The sequence below is a fragment of the Vigna unguiculata genome, chromosome 1 (assembly GCF_037176805.1).
Source record: "Vigna unguiculata cultivar grain cowpea cultivar isolate G323 ecotype 2 chromosome 1, ASM3717680v1, whole genome shotgun sequence".
In the NCBI taxonomy this organism is placed as follows: domain Eukaryota; kingdom Viridiplantae; phylum Streptophyta; class Magnoliopsida; order Fabales; family Fabaceae; genus Vigna; species Vigna unguiculata.
This window is the reverse complement of record NC_140792.1, coordinates 3514964-3530329: the sequence shown is the minus strand read 5'-3', so window position 1 is coordinate 3530329 and position 15366 is coordinate 3514964. Positions and strand designations below refer to the sequence as shown.

The window sequence follows — 15366 nt, the reverse complement described above, 5'->3', positions numbered from 1 at the left end:
TATAAATATGGGTGAAGTGAATAAAAGGGAGAGGGAAAGAGAGACAATAAGAAAAAAGAAGAAGGGAGAAGTAGAGAGTGTGTACGAGTGTGAGAAAAGAAAGAGGAGAAAAATAAAATACAAGGATCGTCTTCAAAAGTATATCTTCCATAGCTAAGATAAGGGGAGGAGACATCTATCATTTTATCTTTTTACTTTGATTTTTTTTTATTTGTTCATAATTATTTTTATCTCTATATTTACCTTAAGTGAGGTGTCCCTAACCTCATTCTAATTTATATTTAGTTCCTGTTCCTATTTATTTATTTATATTCATCTCCAATTGTGTACTGGTCCTATCTATTCGATTTATATTTACTCTATTTACTTATTTATATTTATCTCCAATTACGTATTGGTCCTTTTTATTTATTTATATTTATTTTAATTATGCATTGATCCTATTTATTTATTTATTTATATAATTATATGGTTTAATATTGAAATAAAATTTATGATAAATAAAGATTTGATTATTGTAGTTGGAGGTATGACCTTGGGGATTTAAACAAGTTAGTATTACTCAAGATGAGATGTCCTTGAGTTACTTTGTTGGCCATGAACTCATTTATCCCGACTGGTCACTACAAAATTAATCAACATCTTTATAAAGTATGATAAAATCTAGTTTTATGGATTTGGGAGAATTTTCGTTTCATTTTATCTTATTATGATATGCTTCATATTTTTATGTGATATTTGTCTAACTTCTTTGTTTTATGGTTATGTTTGAAAAACAAAATTTTATAACTTTATCATAGATGGTTGTTTCCGACATACCTGATCCCTTCTTCGTTGACATTGTGGCTGTTTTTCCGAGAAATGCATGACAAACCAATGCAGTGAATAATTCAGTGACATTTCAGGGAACAAGAAACTCTACTATTACTTGCTTCTTTGCTCCAAGCGCACCGATTATCATTGAAGGACAAATCAAAGTTACCTTCTATTTAACCCCAACAATCCAAGTGAACCTTATCCATAACTTTTTCCCTCCACATGTTTGAAAGCCAGTATATGAGGGGGAAACTGTAAATAAATAACACTCCTTCCTCTTCTAGTGTAGGAAATATAATATGTACTAAATTGTGTGGATATAAGATGCACACAACATTGTAAATATATATATATATATATATATATATATATATGTGTGTGTGTGTGTGTGTGTGTGTGTGTGAATATTTTAAGTATAATTAGATGTCATTGTATGATTTTGCCTCTAAATTTTATAAGTATACTACAAATAGTAATAATAAAAAATAAATAAATAGAAAAAATTGTTAGGCCGTCACATTAGATGGTATCAGAGCAACATTTTATGCGAGATCTATGAAATGTGCTCATTATATTTTTATTACTAACTCATACAATTTCATATGGCAAAACAATAGGAGGAATAATGAGTTAACTAGAGCAATGCAAGCTATTCGAGACATGGCTGCTGCTCTAGTAAGGAATCAAAGACCTGAAGGAAATCCTGAATCACAAAATTTAGTTGAATTTAAGAGAAACAAACCCCCACAAATTTCTGGAGGATATGATCTAGACAAAGCTGAATTATGAATTAAGGAGATGGAGAAAGTATTTCGAGTTATGAACTGTGCTGACAACCAAAAGGTGAGTTATGTTGTATTTATGTTAATAAGAGAAGTTGAATATTGGTGGGATGGTACCAGGAGATTACTTGAAGGAGGAAGAATAATTATTACGTAGGAAGTATTTAGAACAAGGTTTTTAGAAAAATATTTCCCTAATGATGTGAGGAGAGCAAAAGAAATAGAGTTTATGCAGTTGAAGCAAGGAAGTATGACAGTAAGGGAATATGCTTCAAAGTTTGAAGAATTAGGAAAATAATCTACTTTCTTTTATCACCAAAAGGAAAGGATGAAATGTATAAAATTTGAAAATGGACTTAGGGATGAATTGAGAAAAGTGGTAGGGATACTAGAAATTATTGATTTTCCTACGCTTATTCACAAGTGTAGATTTTTGGAAGATTTTGAGAACAACCAAAATAACAAACCAAAATATTTTGGATCCCAGACAAATAAAAATAAACGCAATGAAGGAAAATCTTACAATCGCCCACAATGGAGGACCCAATCCAACCAATCTTCATCAGGAAATTCTAGTAGACTTGTATATGATCATATCATATGCTTTAAATGCGGACAAGGTCATCATGCTAAAGATTGTCTTCTTAAGGGACCCGTCTGTTTCAATTGTGGGAAACATGGTCACCAATTCTCTGAGTGTGGACAACAGAAGCCACATTTCAATCCAGTTGCAACTAAGAGAAGACCTACAACAACAGGAAGAGTTTATACCATGACTGAAGCTAAAGCCACTGATAACCAAGATCTAATTCAAGGTATGTGTTTTATTAAAGGAAAAACTTTAAATGTATCGTACGACTCAGGTACAACTTATTCATTCATTTCAAATTTTAGGTTGTGTGTAGAATATCGTCAATTAAATAAATTTACCATAACGAATAAATTCCCTCTTCCTAGAATAGATGACTTGATGGACCAATTGAGAGGAGCTGATGTGTTTTCTAAAATAGATTTGAGGTCAGGATATCATCGGATTAGAATAAAAATAGAAGACATTCCAAAAATTGCTTTTAGAAATAGATATGGCCATTATGAGTATCAAGTGATGCCTTTTGGTGTAACCAATGCTCTTGCAATATTTATGGATTATATGAATAGAATTTTCGTCCCTTTTTAGATAATTTTGTAGTTGTTTTTCTAGATAACATTCTTATTTACTCTAAGACTCTTGAGGAGCATGAAGAACACCTTCAGACTGTCTTACAGATTTTGAAAGACAAACATTTGTATGCCAAATTGACTAAGTGTGAATTCTGGTTAGAGGAAGTGAAATTCTTAGGACATGTGATTTCCAAATAAGGAGTGTCAGTGGATCTAACCAAAGTATAAGCAATTTTACAATGGGAACCACAAAAAATAATGACTGGAATTTGTAGTTTTCTTGGTTTGGCAGGCTATTATAGAAGATTCATTGAGGGATTTTCCAAAATAGCTATGCCCTTAACACAACTCATCAAAAAGGGCCAAGCTTTTGTGTGGATAGAAAGATGTAAGAATAGTTTTCAAGAACTCAAGAAAAGACTAACCACTTCTCATGTTTTAGCTATATTTTGCTATATTTTGTGATGCTTCCAAAATGGGATTAGGATGTGTTCTTATGCAGGACAGAAAAGTAGTGGCATATAGTTCTAGGCAACTAAGAACACATGAGAAAAATTACCCAACCCATGATCTAGAACTAGTTGCCATTTTTTTTGCACTTAAGATATGGAGACATTATGTTTATGGTGGTAAGTTCAAAGTTTTTAGTGATCATAAAAGTCTCAAATACTTGTTTGACCAAAAGGAATTGAATATGAGACAAAGGAGATGGATGGAATTTCTGAAAGATTATGATTTTGAATTACATTACCATCAAGGAAAGGCAAATGTAGTGACAATGCTTTAAACAGAAAATCTTTACATGTCTCCTCACTGATGATTCAAGAAATGAATTTGTTAGAAAAATTTAGAGACTTGAATCTGTCGATCACCTTAAGCCATGATAAAATGCAATTAAACTCCATCCAGATCACTAGCAACTTACATAGGCCAATCCATGAGGCACAAGAAAGTGATGAACTCATTCAAAAGAAAAATAAACTGATAGGTCAAAGGGATTGAGAGAATTTTGGCATAGATAGAACAGGAAATTTGAGATTTAAGGATAGGATGTTTTTATCCAATAATGAAGAAATTAAGAAAATGATTTTAGAGGAAGCTCATAAAAGCAAATTAAGCATACATCCGGGCACAACAAAAATGTATCAAGATCTCAAGAAAATGTTTTGGTGGCCCAAAATGAAAAAGGAAATGGCACAATATGTTGCAAAATGTCTAGTTTGTCAAAAGGCTAAGATAGAACACCAAAAGCCAACATGAATGCTACAATCCTTAGATATACCTGAATGGAAATGAGATAGTATAGCAATGAATTTTGTAGTTGGCTTACCAATAACCCTTCAAAAATTTGATTCCATATGGGTTATCGTGGATAGGTTAACAAAGTATGCTCATTTCTTACCCATTAACATTAGGTATTCATTGGAGAAATTGATTGAATAGTACATAAGAGAAATTGTCAAGTTACATAGAGTTCCAATAAGTATTATATTTGATACGGACCTTAGATTTACTTCAAAATTTTGGGGAAGTTTACATCGAGCCTTAGGTACCAAGCTTCACCTTAGCTTAACTTATTATCCTCAAACTGATGGGCAATCTGAAAGAACCATTCAATCTTTGAAGGATTTGTTGAGAGCTTTTGTGTTAGAAAAATCTGATAGGTGGGACTGATGCCTACCTTTGATTGAATTCACCTATAACAACAATTTCCATTCTAGCATAGGTATGGCACCCTATGAGACATTATATAGGAGAAAATGTAGAACACCTTTGTGTTGGTTTGAGACCAGTGAAAATTCAGTATTAAGTCTTGACATGATTCAACATACAATCGAGAAAATCAAAATGATTAGGAAAAAATTGATAACAACTCAGAGTAGACAAAAAAGTTATGCTGACAAGAAAAGACGACCTCTTGAATTTCAAGAAGGTGATCATGTATTCTTGAAAGTTACACCAACAATTGGAATTGGTAGGGTGATGAAATCAAAGAAATTCACTCCCCGGTTCATTGGTCCTTACCAAATTCTTAGAAAGATAGGTCTCGTTGCTCATCAAACTTGTTTACCCCATTTTCTTTCCAACCTTCATAATGTCTTTCATGTGTCTCAATTAAGAAAATATATTTATGATCCATCATATGTGATAAGACTTGATACAGTACAATTAAAGAATAACCTTACATTTGACGCAATGTTTGTACAAATTATGGACAAGAAGTTCAAGGAACTGGGAGGCAGACAAATCCCTTTAGTAAAGGTCATGTGGAATGAAGCTAATAGGGATATTACATGGGAATTAGAAGAGAAAATAAGAGATATTTACCCTCATTTATTTTAGTCAATAAAATTTTCGAACTTTAGTCAATAAAATTTTCGAGGGCGAAATGTTTGTATCTAGGAGAGAAAGTATAACATCTCAAAATTTATACCACAATGTTTTCAGTATGTCAATACCTAAAATTTTATGATACATTACTTTCCATATGTATTGTAAATAGTATAATAAATTATGAACCTATGATATAAAAATTATAATTATTCAAGAAATCAAAATTTAAGTGTTTTAATAAAATAAGTTATAATACTTATAACATTACAACTAGCATTTCAGTTTCAGAAAAACATATGTTTTCCCTTTATAATAATAATAATAATAATAATATAAACACATTTATAATACGTATTACACAATAATTTTATAATAATGTTCTGTTATACACCGTTATCCTGTTTGTTGAAGTAATTCTAAATATCATGGATATATTTAAAAAAAAGTATTTATAGTCTTCTCCAAACTGAACTTTAATAATATATGTGTTGAAACTTTATATATTATGATAAAATAAACTAAAGAAAGTTTTAGATTGAATCTCACCACAACGTTACAATCCATGTGCATGCACCAAGAGTAGTCAAAATGGCAAATAACAATTAATGTCAGGCCAGGTTAATGTTAACGTCAGATAGGATAAACAAAAAAAAACTTGGTAGCCCAATCTTTAACTAACCAAACTAAACCAAGGAAGAACTGAAACAAAAAAAAAATAGTGCATTTTAAACTAAATGCAATCATTACAAAATGTTAGTACGTATAAATATGGGTGAAGTGAGTCAAAGGGGTGAGGGAAAGAGAGACAGTAAGAAAAAAAAAGGGGGGGGGAGCAGAAGTAGAGAGTTTGTACGAGTGTGAGAAAAGAAAGAGGAGAAAAATAAAATACAAAGATCATCTTCAAAAGCAATCTTTCATAGCTTTGATACCACTTGTGGGAAAAAAATGCATCATCAATTACGAACATTACTGTCTTTACCCCTGAGAATCACCCTATTAACAAAGAAATAAGATAAAAATAACGAACACAAGAATATTACGTGGAAACTCTAAATACGGAGAAAAATCACAACCACCAAAGAATAATCACTATGTGCAAATTTGTACAACACACAGAAAAAACTCTCAACCCTTTAACCATAAGTACACTCACACTTTCCAATACTACACCTCACAACACTCTACTACAAGAGAATAAGAAAATTCAAACACTAGCTCAAAGTGTCTTTGACTTGAGACAAGGAACATCATGGGCTTAGAACCCATTATATAGTCACTAACATCCACTCGCTAGGTTACCATAGGCGATGTGAGACTTTTCAAAACTTGTTATTTTCATGAGCCCACTAGTGTGTTTAGTATGAGTGAGATATATTCCTCACTTCTCTATTTGTGTTTGCAATTTGGGTTGAAAGTCTATTTAGCATGAGTTCTTATTACATGTAACATTAAGACAAAGATAACTCGTTATTTGTGTAAAAGTTATAATAATAAATAATACAACACAAAATACACAAAAAATATAGACATATAGAAATATTTATTCAAGAATAGTTAAAATAAAATGAAATAAATTATATATCTCTATTATCTTTCAAATGTTCTCCTTGCAATTGTACCGGTATTTACTTGTGTACATAGTACAATTATCACAATTGAAAACACAAATAACACAGACAAGGGTAAGTTATTATAAATAAATTCTTAACACAAGATAATGATGATATAAGAGAAATAAATTTAGTAACAGTTCATAAGTAATCCAATTTTAATCAAACATAACATACAAGAACCATATAGATCACACATGGATCTATATGTTAAAAGATTTTGCATAAGTGGAATATCAATTGACGTCTTCCGAAAGACACATATATTAAGTATGTCCTATAGAAACTAACATATGACTCAATCAAAGAGATGAATTTACAAGTGAACCTAGAATCATGAAATCATGTTTCTTACATTCCAAGTCACATATCTACACATGTCACAAAATGCAAAAACTTGCCCTCTATTTTTCACCACCTAATATCTTAGTGTATATAACTTAGATCATTAGTGAAATACCGATCTTTTTCATAATCTTTTAGGCACTTTGGCTACAAATCCAATGTCACCAATAGCAAGTGAAGTTGACTTCATTATCGTCAATTAAATTAGAAAAAGACTTTAGAGCTCTTAAGTCTACACGGACCACAACATGATAATCAATCATAACGAATTAAAAAATAATTCAAAATATCCACATAAATTTTATAAGTATTTTATAATTTGAGCTTGGTCTTTAACAACACTATAAAACTAGCTTGAATACACACCATATTCTATTCAAATCAAATACGTGAAATTCCTAACCTAATTCATAGATAATAAATTTCTTAAAAATATTAACAGATGTTTGATATACTATTTAGAAAATGAGGTAGTATTTCATGTTAAACAATAAAGCAATGCAAAAAGAAAAATACTTGGTTCTCTCACTATTCTCAATCTCTTTCATGGACCATGCATTTCCTATCCATAAACACGTTTACATGGAAAGATCTATTTTCTCACAAACCACCCAAAGACATTTTGATTGTTGTGTTTGAAATGGTACAAAGAAAAATAAAGAAATTCAAAATTCAGTTAAAAAAATAATGAAAATACATTTCTTCTTTATTTGTCTTTCTCTTCTAACATAAGAAGTAAGGTTGCATTAGGTAGAATGAAAAGTTTGATTTTTTTCTTTTTTTAATCAAAGATCTGAAGTTGGATTTTACAAATAATGTTTTCAAACAATAATGGTTTCCGGGAATATTTTTCACTAAATTTCCAAAAAAAAAAAAAAAACATTTTCAGAAAGTGGGTGAGAATCTAATTTTTAAAATAAAAGAAAATTACTTCAAATAATATATTATTTTTATGGCTTGGTAGAATTTCGTATTATTATATTTGCAACAATAACTCAATGTTTTTTCTTTCTTTGTTTATTTTTACTGGTTTCTATACTTTTTAATAAGATTAAATATGTTCTCTTTCGTTACATCAGTCTTAACGTGATACTTTTCACAAAATTAAAAAATAAATATAAAAAGTTTGTGATTATATATATATATATATATATATATATATATATATATATATATATATATGAGCTCATCAACCTCTAATTGATAAAAAAATTAGGGATTATATTAAATTAAAAATAAATAGAGAAAAAAACATCGCATCATTGCTTAAAAAATGCTATTAAGCCTACTCTAATTTGTAATGAATTAGAGATTTTAGTAAAACTAATCATCATTATACCAACATGGAAACATTTAAGATAAAATGTTTACAGAAGATTAAAAAATCATTGCTGGAATATTGTAGCTTATATGAGAAGGCAGAATATTAGAGAGAACTATATTTGAAGTTAATTTGGGTGTGGAAAAGAATAAGAATAATCATCAATGTTCTTTTCCTCCTCTTCTTTCTTTCTCTTTCAATTTTTGAAATCACTGTCTCAGCTCTGTTTAGGTGCACACCTACACTATTTAATGTGAAGAAACAAATGAAATGTCAACAATTTCAATTCACATTTATTTAGATATAAAACATATACATAATCATGCTTCAACATGAAGAAACATACATTCCTAGGTCTCAACATTAATGACAAGACATGTCACAGACATAAATAAACACTACTGTCAGTCTCTGTCGGCATATCTTGTTCTTTAAAATTGTATTTGTTGCATTTGTACATGTATTTCATCAATGTAATTTATACTAGGTTAAAATATATAAAGATTCAATAAAGGGACATCTTAAGCTATGTCTCTTACACCATCGAAAGTAACAAAATTCATTAAAAGTATGATTTGTTGAAAACAATTATCGTTTTCTAATATTATTTTTAATGTTACTGGTATAATTTTCTAAAATAAATTATTAAATATGTGATGTTTTCTTGACTGTAATAAAATAATTAAAAGATTGTACTTATGAATGTTTAATTATAGTGCATATTTTAAACAAATCAAAGATTAAGGGAAAGGGAAGAACATATAAATGACACAAGAGTAGTGTTGTTTTGGGCTTTGTAAATAATAGTTAAATAGAAATAAATTTATTTTCATAATAAAATTTAACCTTTTGTTGAAAGCTTAATTGCTTAACATAATAATAGAAATAAAGTGAAAAATTAGAAAATTGATATAACTAAAACTTATAGAATTTAAAGGAAACATATTTAATAGATTGGATATAAGGGTATGTGTAGAAGAAATTAATTAGTATTAATTGAAAATTTTGAAATATAAAATAATAATTAAATTTTTTTAAACACATGAAAAGGCAAATGGTATAATCATGATAGAAATATTTCGTTTCAAATCTTCTAAATATAAAATATATAAAATAAATGTTATTAAAAAAAAGTAAGAGAATAGTTTAGTTTATAAAAGAACAATTATTTAGCATTTACAAATTCAAGATAGTTTATAATCGGAGATGGTTACTAATATTTTAATTTGTATAATTTTTATTAGAACATTATATCTAGGGGTGGCAAAAATATTAATGTTTGTGGATATTTATGGATAAAATCTGCGACAAATGACTGATATTCACATATATTTGTTATCTTCTGCAGGTAGTGAATGTTTAACATATGTTTATAAATGGGCCGAATAGGATATTTGTTATTTGCAGATAGCAAATGTTTTAATATTTGTTTAAAAATGGGTCAGGTGCAACATTATATTATTCATACTCACAGGTATTTGTTATCTGCAAAAAGTTAAAATTAAAATTTAATTTTTTTAAGTTAAATTTAATTAAAATTAAAATCTAATTTATATTTTATTAGATTAAATTAAATTTATATTTTATTTCACATTTTTTTTTGTAATTTTATTTAAATTTTATTTTAAAAAATTATAAAATTCGTGGGTATCCATGAATACATGTGAGTTTTAGAATACTCACAAGTATTGCAAGTTTTAAAATACTCGCAAGTATTTTTTAAACGGATACCTGACGTGTAAATGAACAGGTAATAGATGAATGTTTCTGTTATAGGTCGGCTTGCGAATAGACTATCTGTATCCAACCCGACCCATTATTACAATTATAATAAAAATCTAATTTAAAGTATTAAAATATTTATATTAGGTTGTTTAAAAGATATAAACATACCATGATATTTTAATTTAAATTATCAATACTTAGAAATTAATTAAGTGATAATCATTAATCATTATTAAACAATTTAATATTTAAATATAAATATTTTAAAAACAATATATACATAATTTAGTGTGTTTTTAAAATATATATTTAAAAATAATTTAGTTATATATGTATATTATGAAAAAGAAAATGGCAACAAGAAAACATAAAATCGTGATTTCAACATCAAGAAGAAACATGCACATTTGTGTCCCGATAAATTATAGAATGACATATCCCTAAAAAACTTTAATTTTATTCTCATTATTATTGTCCACTAAATAATGACAACTTACCACTCTTTAATGAGGCTTGTACATTGCAAGAGTATACGTTTACACTTAGGTTAACTCATTTTAGGAAAACAATGCTACTTTCTTCATGCCTTTTTTTGAATATAAACTTTAATACAGTGTCAATCAGAGGAATATCTGCATTTTCCAAACATGTGTAGTCTAAGTCCAGCAACCATTAAAGACCATTAACTTTAACTTCAAAAGAAAACTAACATTCAATCAAACAAATTAAAAGAACTGATCAATGCACTTCTTTTCATAACTTCAGATGATTTTAATCAAAGAAGATGTAATTCAATCAAAATGCCATGAACAAACCACCATACAAGCACCATACACAAAGCCCAGGGAAGATGACACCCTAAATATTAACTCACATTTCTTGCAACAGCATTTATGAACTGATGTCACAACCACACTATTTCTTGTCTCAGTACTACAATTTCTTTACCAGGAAATCAATCTCATTAAATTCTATGAAACACCCTTCAAACCAACATCCATAATGATACCCTGAGTTTAATTACTCTTCCTCTTACCAAATGAGACAAAAAAAATGTAATCGCTATTCATATAAAAAATTACCAGGTCTGAAGAATGTGTTGGGCGAATCAAGTAGTATTCGATGTTTAACAGTGAGAGTGTTCAATAAACACAAACACACACGTGTGTGTAAGAGGGCACAGAGAAGATTGATCCAAGATTAGCCTAAAAAAGAAGGGATAATATTAAAAGATCCCAAGATTTCTTCCATTAGAACCACCAATATTTAGGAAATCTTTATACACCGCTAAATATTTACAGCCTTCAAAGGAATGACATCCAATATACACAATCCACATTCCCATTTTTGAATGAAGGAAAAAGACCAAATCTTGAACAAAACAAAAGCATGTTCAAGGAGGAATTGAAAAAGCCATGATCAAGAACAGCAATAAGGGCACCTGAGGAGTCCATTCTCGTTGCACTCCAAACACCTCTTCAAGCTCCCTTCGTCCTCATCAAACACCTTCCGACTCCCGCTGCAATTTTCGCACGGCACAAACCTCGCATCCCCACAAAGCTCACACACGAAGCCGGGTTTCAGACGGGGGAACCCTTCCAGAATGATCTTCGCCAGTTCCCCAGTCTCGAACAAGTGCTTGATCACCTCAGCGCCACCCACGTACTTTCCTCGCACGAAAACCTGTGGCAGCGACACATGGCGCTCGCCCAGCGCGCGCTGCAGCTCCTCCCTGTACGCTATGTCCATCGACACGTCCCTCTCGTCCACCCAAACCCTAAACCCCTTCAGGATCATGCGCACCGCGTTGCAGTCCTCGAACGTTCGCCGAACCCCGCGCAGGCTCGTTAAATACACCACGATCCGCTCCTCCGTCCCGGACAACCGAAACGGCGTCGTCGTTGTCGTTGTCGTCGTGCACGAGTCCCAACGCGCTTTTGATTCCGATTGGGACTCCGATTCTGGAGCCTTCTTCGAGGAGGACTCGAACAAGGTGCAGAGCTTCTTCACCATTTTCCCGCGGATTGAGGTTTTCGCCGGCTCAGAGGATCCGTAGAACCGGTTCAGCGAACCGGACCGGTCCAGACTCTGCTGGCTCTGAGGAAGGTAAGGTTTCTGCGAGTGCTCCGAATGAATCGTGTTCGACCGGTTGAAGAACGGAAACCGCGACATCTTCGCCAAATTCGACAATCTCCGAGCTCCTGAAGGCAAAGAATCGAAAGAATTTAGCGTGAGTTTTCGGAAATTGACTATGAAAGGCTATAATTGATATCATCTGATTAAAAATCGATTCGATTCAATTCAAAATCATTTCCATTTCCTGAAGCGAAATTTGCTCAAAATTAGGTTTCCGGCAGCTGATATTTCAACGCGGTTTCATTTTAACACGAATTAGAACATTTCAGGGTTTCTTGTGAGAATTTTTCATATTCAATCACAAATCACAACCGAGCTCGAATTTCAGGGATGATGGTTTAAAAGAAAACGAAAGAAAGAAAGCGATGAAATTCAGGGTTTACTGTAATTCACGTCCGGCGGCGGCGGCGGCGAGAATGCTCCGACGCGGCGGCACTGAATGACGGAAAGACAAAGTCCTGTCGGTGAGTTCTGTTACTTTCGTAAAGGCGATTATGTTTTTTTTTCTTTGTGTGTTTGTTGTTTGAAGTTTTGTGTTTGTTTCGAGTTTTGGGGTTTTCTTAGCAGAGGATCTGTGTCTGTGTGGTGTTTCAGTTTGGAGTTGAAACAAGAATTGGGTTTTGTTTGTGTTAGTTTTGGAGAATGCTGGAGAGAGATAGAAAAAGGTGAGGTAAGGGTTGAATGAGTTAATTATCCACAACAGCAACAATTTATAGATAGAACCCTTCAAATAATATAAATAATAATAATAATAGATTAATTAATTAAAAAAAATATAAATGAAAACAAGGTGCAGGTTCTGTTTCATCTTTTCTTCATTCGAAAGAGGAAATAAATTATGCATTTACTTTATGGTTAAATTTTTTGATGCATCAATTGTCTTATTTTACGTAATCTCTTTTTTCTTCATAGTTTTTCTTTTTTACAAAATATGAAGAATAATTTTCTTCTTTTTGGTGTCATGGCAACATAATACCAACTATGTTCTGTCGTATGTGTGTGTTGATTGCGAATGTCAGGCCCCACTTCACACGGCTAAACCTTATTGTAAATAAATTATAATTATTTTTCACAACTTTTCTATGGCAATCAAACGATTAATTTCATAATTACTCATCAATGAGTTTGAAAAAAACTATTCAAAAGATTAAATATTTATTTTCATTTAATACTTTTATAGTATAAATAAATAAATATTTGTGTTTCCTCTAATAAAAATATATTCTTCTTTTCCATCCTTTTTACATATAGTAAAAACTTAAATTCTTTTGCCATAATTTTTAAAATCCTGATTATCTACTTCATATGCTTACAGATTAACTTAAACTGTATTACTTTTTAACTATTTTAAGTTAATACATATCTTACTCAAAATATAACTTTAAATGATAATAAATAATTAAATGCTTGCATATACTATTTTATACATTATTAAAAGTTGACTCAGTTAAGTTTTAAGACATGATAAAATTGGATATGTCGAGTTAAATCCTTAACAAATTTGTATAGTCTATCAAATAATCGAGATATTTATACTTCTCAATTGAATTTTTCTTTAATTTTTCCATTTAGGTGTCACATATTACTTTCTAATTTTTATTTTGTAGTTTCATAATTTAATATTTTTTTTAACAGATTTCTTTTACCCAAATTGGAAAACATGTCAAAACTTTATATCCTTTCACTTGAGAAACCAATTTTCTAATTCGGTTTAGATTTTCTCATAACTTTTCTATCACAATCAAACAAAAGTAGATGGATTAACATAAGAAATGCACGGTTAGCTTCATAATTACTCATGAATGAATAAGTATAAGAAAAGTTATTCAAAAAGTTAAATATTTATTTTCAATTAATATTTTTTATATTATAAATAAATAAATATTTATACTTCCTCTTATAAAAAATTTCTATCAATAAAAAATATTTTTTTTCATCTTTTTACGTATAACAAAAACTTAAACTTTTGATCATAATTTTTAAAATCCAAGTTATTATTACTTTGTTTATATATATATATATATATATATATATATATATATATATATATATATATATTCAAAACTTATCACATTTTATATATATAATAAAGTGGTAGGTAACCAGCATTGACCACAAAAGTTTAAATTTTTACTTTATGTAAAAAAATGAAAAAGAAGAATATTTTTTTATTGATAGAAAATATTTTAATTGGAAGAAGCACAAATATTATTTTCTTTATATTGTATAAATTATTAATTGAAAATAAATATTTAATTTTTTGAATAACTTTTCTCAAACTCATTCCTGAATAATTATGAAGTTAACAGTGTATTTTTTATGTTAATCTTGTTTTGTTTGATTGTGATTGAAAAGTTATGAGAAAATCTAAATCGAATTGCTAAGTTGGTTTCTTTATATATACAATTTTAGACATTATTATATGTTGACTTAATTAAGTTTTAAGGTATGATAAATTTTGAATATGTTTAATTGAGTCTCTAGTAAATTGGGTGTTTTATCACTTTATATTTTTCAATTGAGTTACTTTTTAATTTTTCCTCTTAGATGAAGTCAAGGTAAGGACACATCGAACTGTGGCCATTTTTATCCTAGGGGAGAAGGTTTCGAAATAATCCACATCTTCAATTTGGAGAACACCTTTACTACAAGGTGAACTTTGTAACCCTTAACATTGTTGTATTTTAATAGCTTAACTTTGTAGATTCATTTGTATTTATAAAGACATTTTAGATTGCCAATATTTTTCTTTATCTGATATCGATAACATTGTGTTCATCGTCAAATTCACTACTTTACGACTCATGGCTTATCTGACGATGTTTAACAATTTCTTGGAAACGGTTTGAATTAAATTCAAATGATAAAAGGGTAATTGTGATAGAAAGGGACAATTCAATCATAAGTGACAAAAGACTGAATCATATAAAGCAGTTAAAGATACACATAACTGAAAGTAAGGAAATAGCACTTGTAAGGCTAGGTTGAGTTAAAACAAGGTGGAGATGGAATGATAGGTTAAGACATGTTGCGCAAAGAAGATGAAAGAATTGAAGAGGAGGAGGATGATTCCATATTGGTGTTGGTGATTGGGAATTTAGGATTTAGATATAAAGGCAATAAAGGATTTGAGGAA

General features: G+C 30.0%; 1 protein-coding gene and 1 long non-coding RNA gene across 2 annotated transcripts; one reads left to right on the top strand and one right to left on the bottom strand.

Moving 5' to 3' along the window:
• Nucleotides 1–11294: 11294 nt before the first annotated feature.
• LOC114189454 (uncharacterized) lies at nt 11295–12922 on the bottom strand. Its single transcript, XM_028078044.2, has 2 exons — nt 12614–12922; nt 11295–12295 (listed from the first exon to the last, which is right to left on the bottom strand). The coding sequence occupies exon 2, from the start codon at nt 12264–12266 to the stop codon at nt 11514–11516; it is 753 nt and encodes a 250-aa protein (XP_027933845.1). The 5' UTR covers nt 12267–12295; nt 12614–12922; the 3' UTR covers nt 11295–11513.
• On the top strand, nt 12196–12915 carry LOC146888626 (uncharacterized). The gene is made up of 2 exons (XR_014993286.1): nt 12196–12324; nt 12500–12915. It is a non-coding gene; the product is annotated as an uncharacterized LOC146888626 (long non-coding RNA).
• Nucleotides 12923–15366: the final 2444 nt, after the last annotated feature.

Excerpts from the sequence above, each read along its gene's own strand:
- LOC114189454 (XM_028078044.2), bottom strand. The coding sequence starts at position 12,266 with ATGTCGCGGTTTCCGTTCTTCAACCGGTCGAACACGATTCATTCGGAG.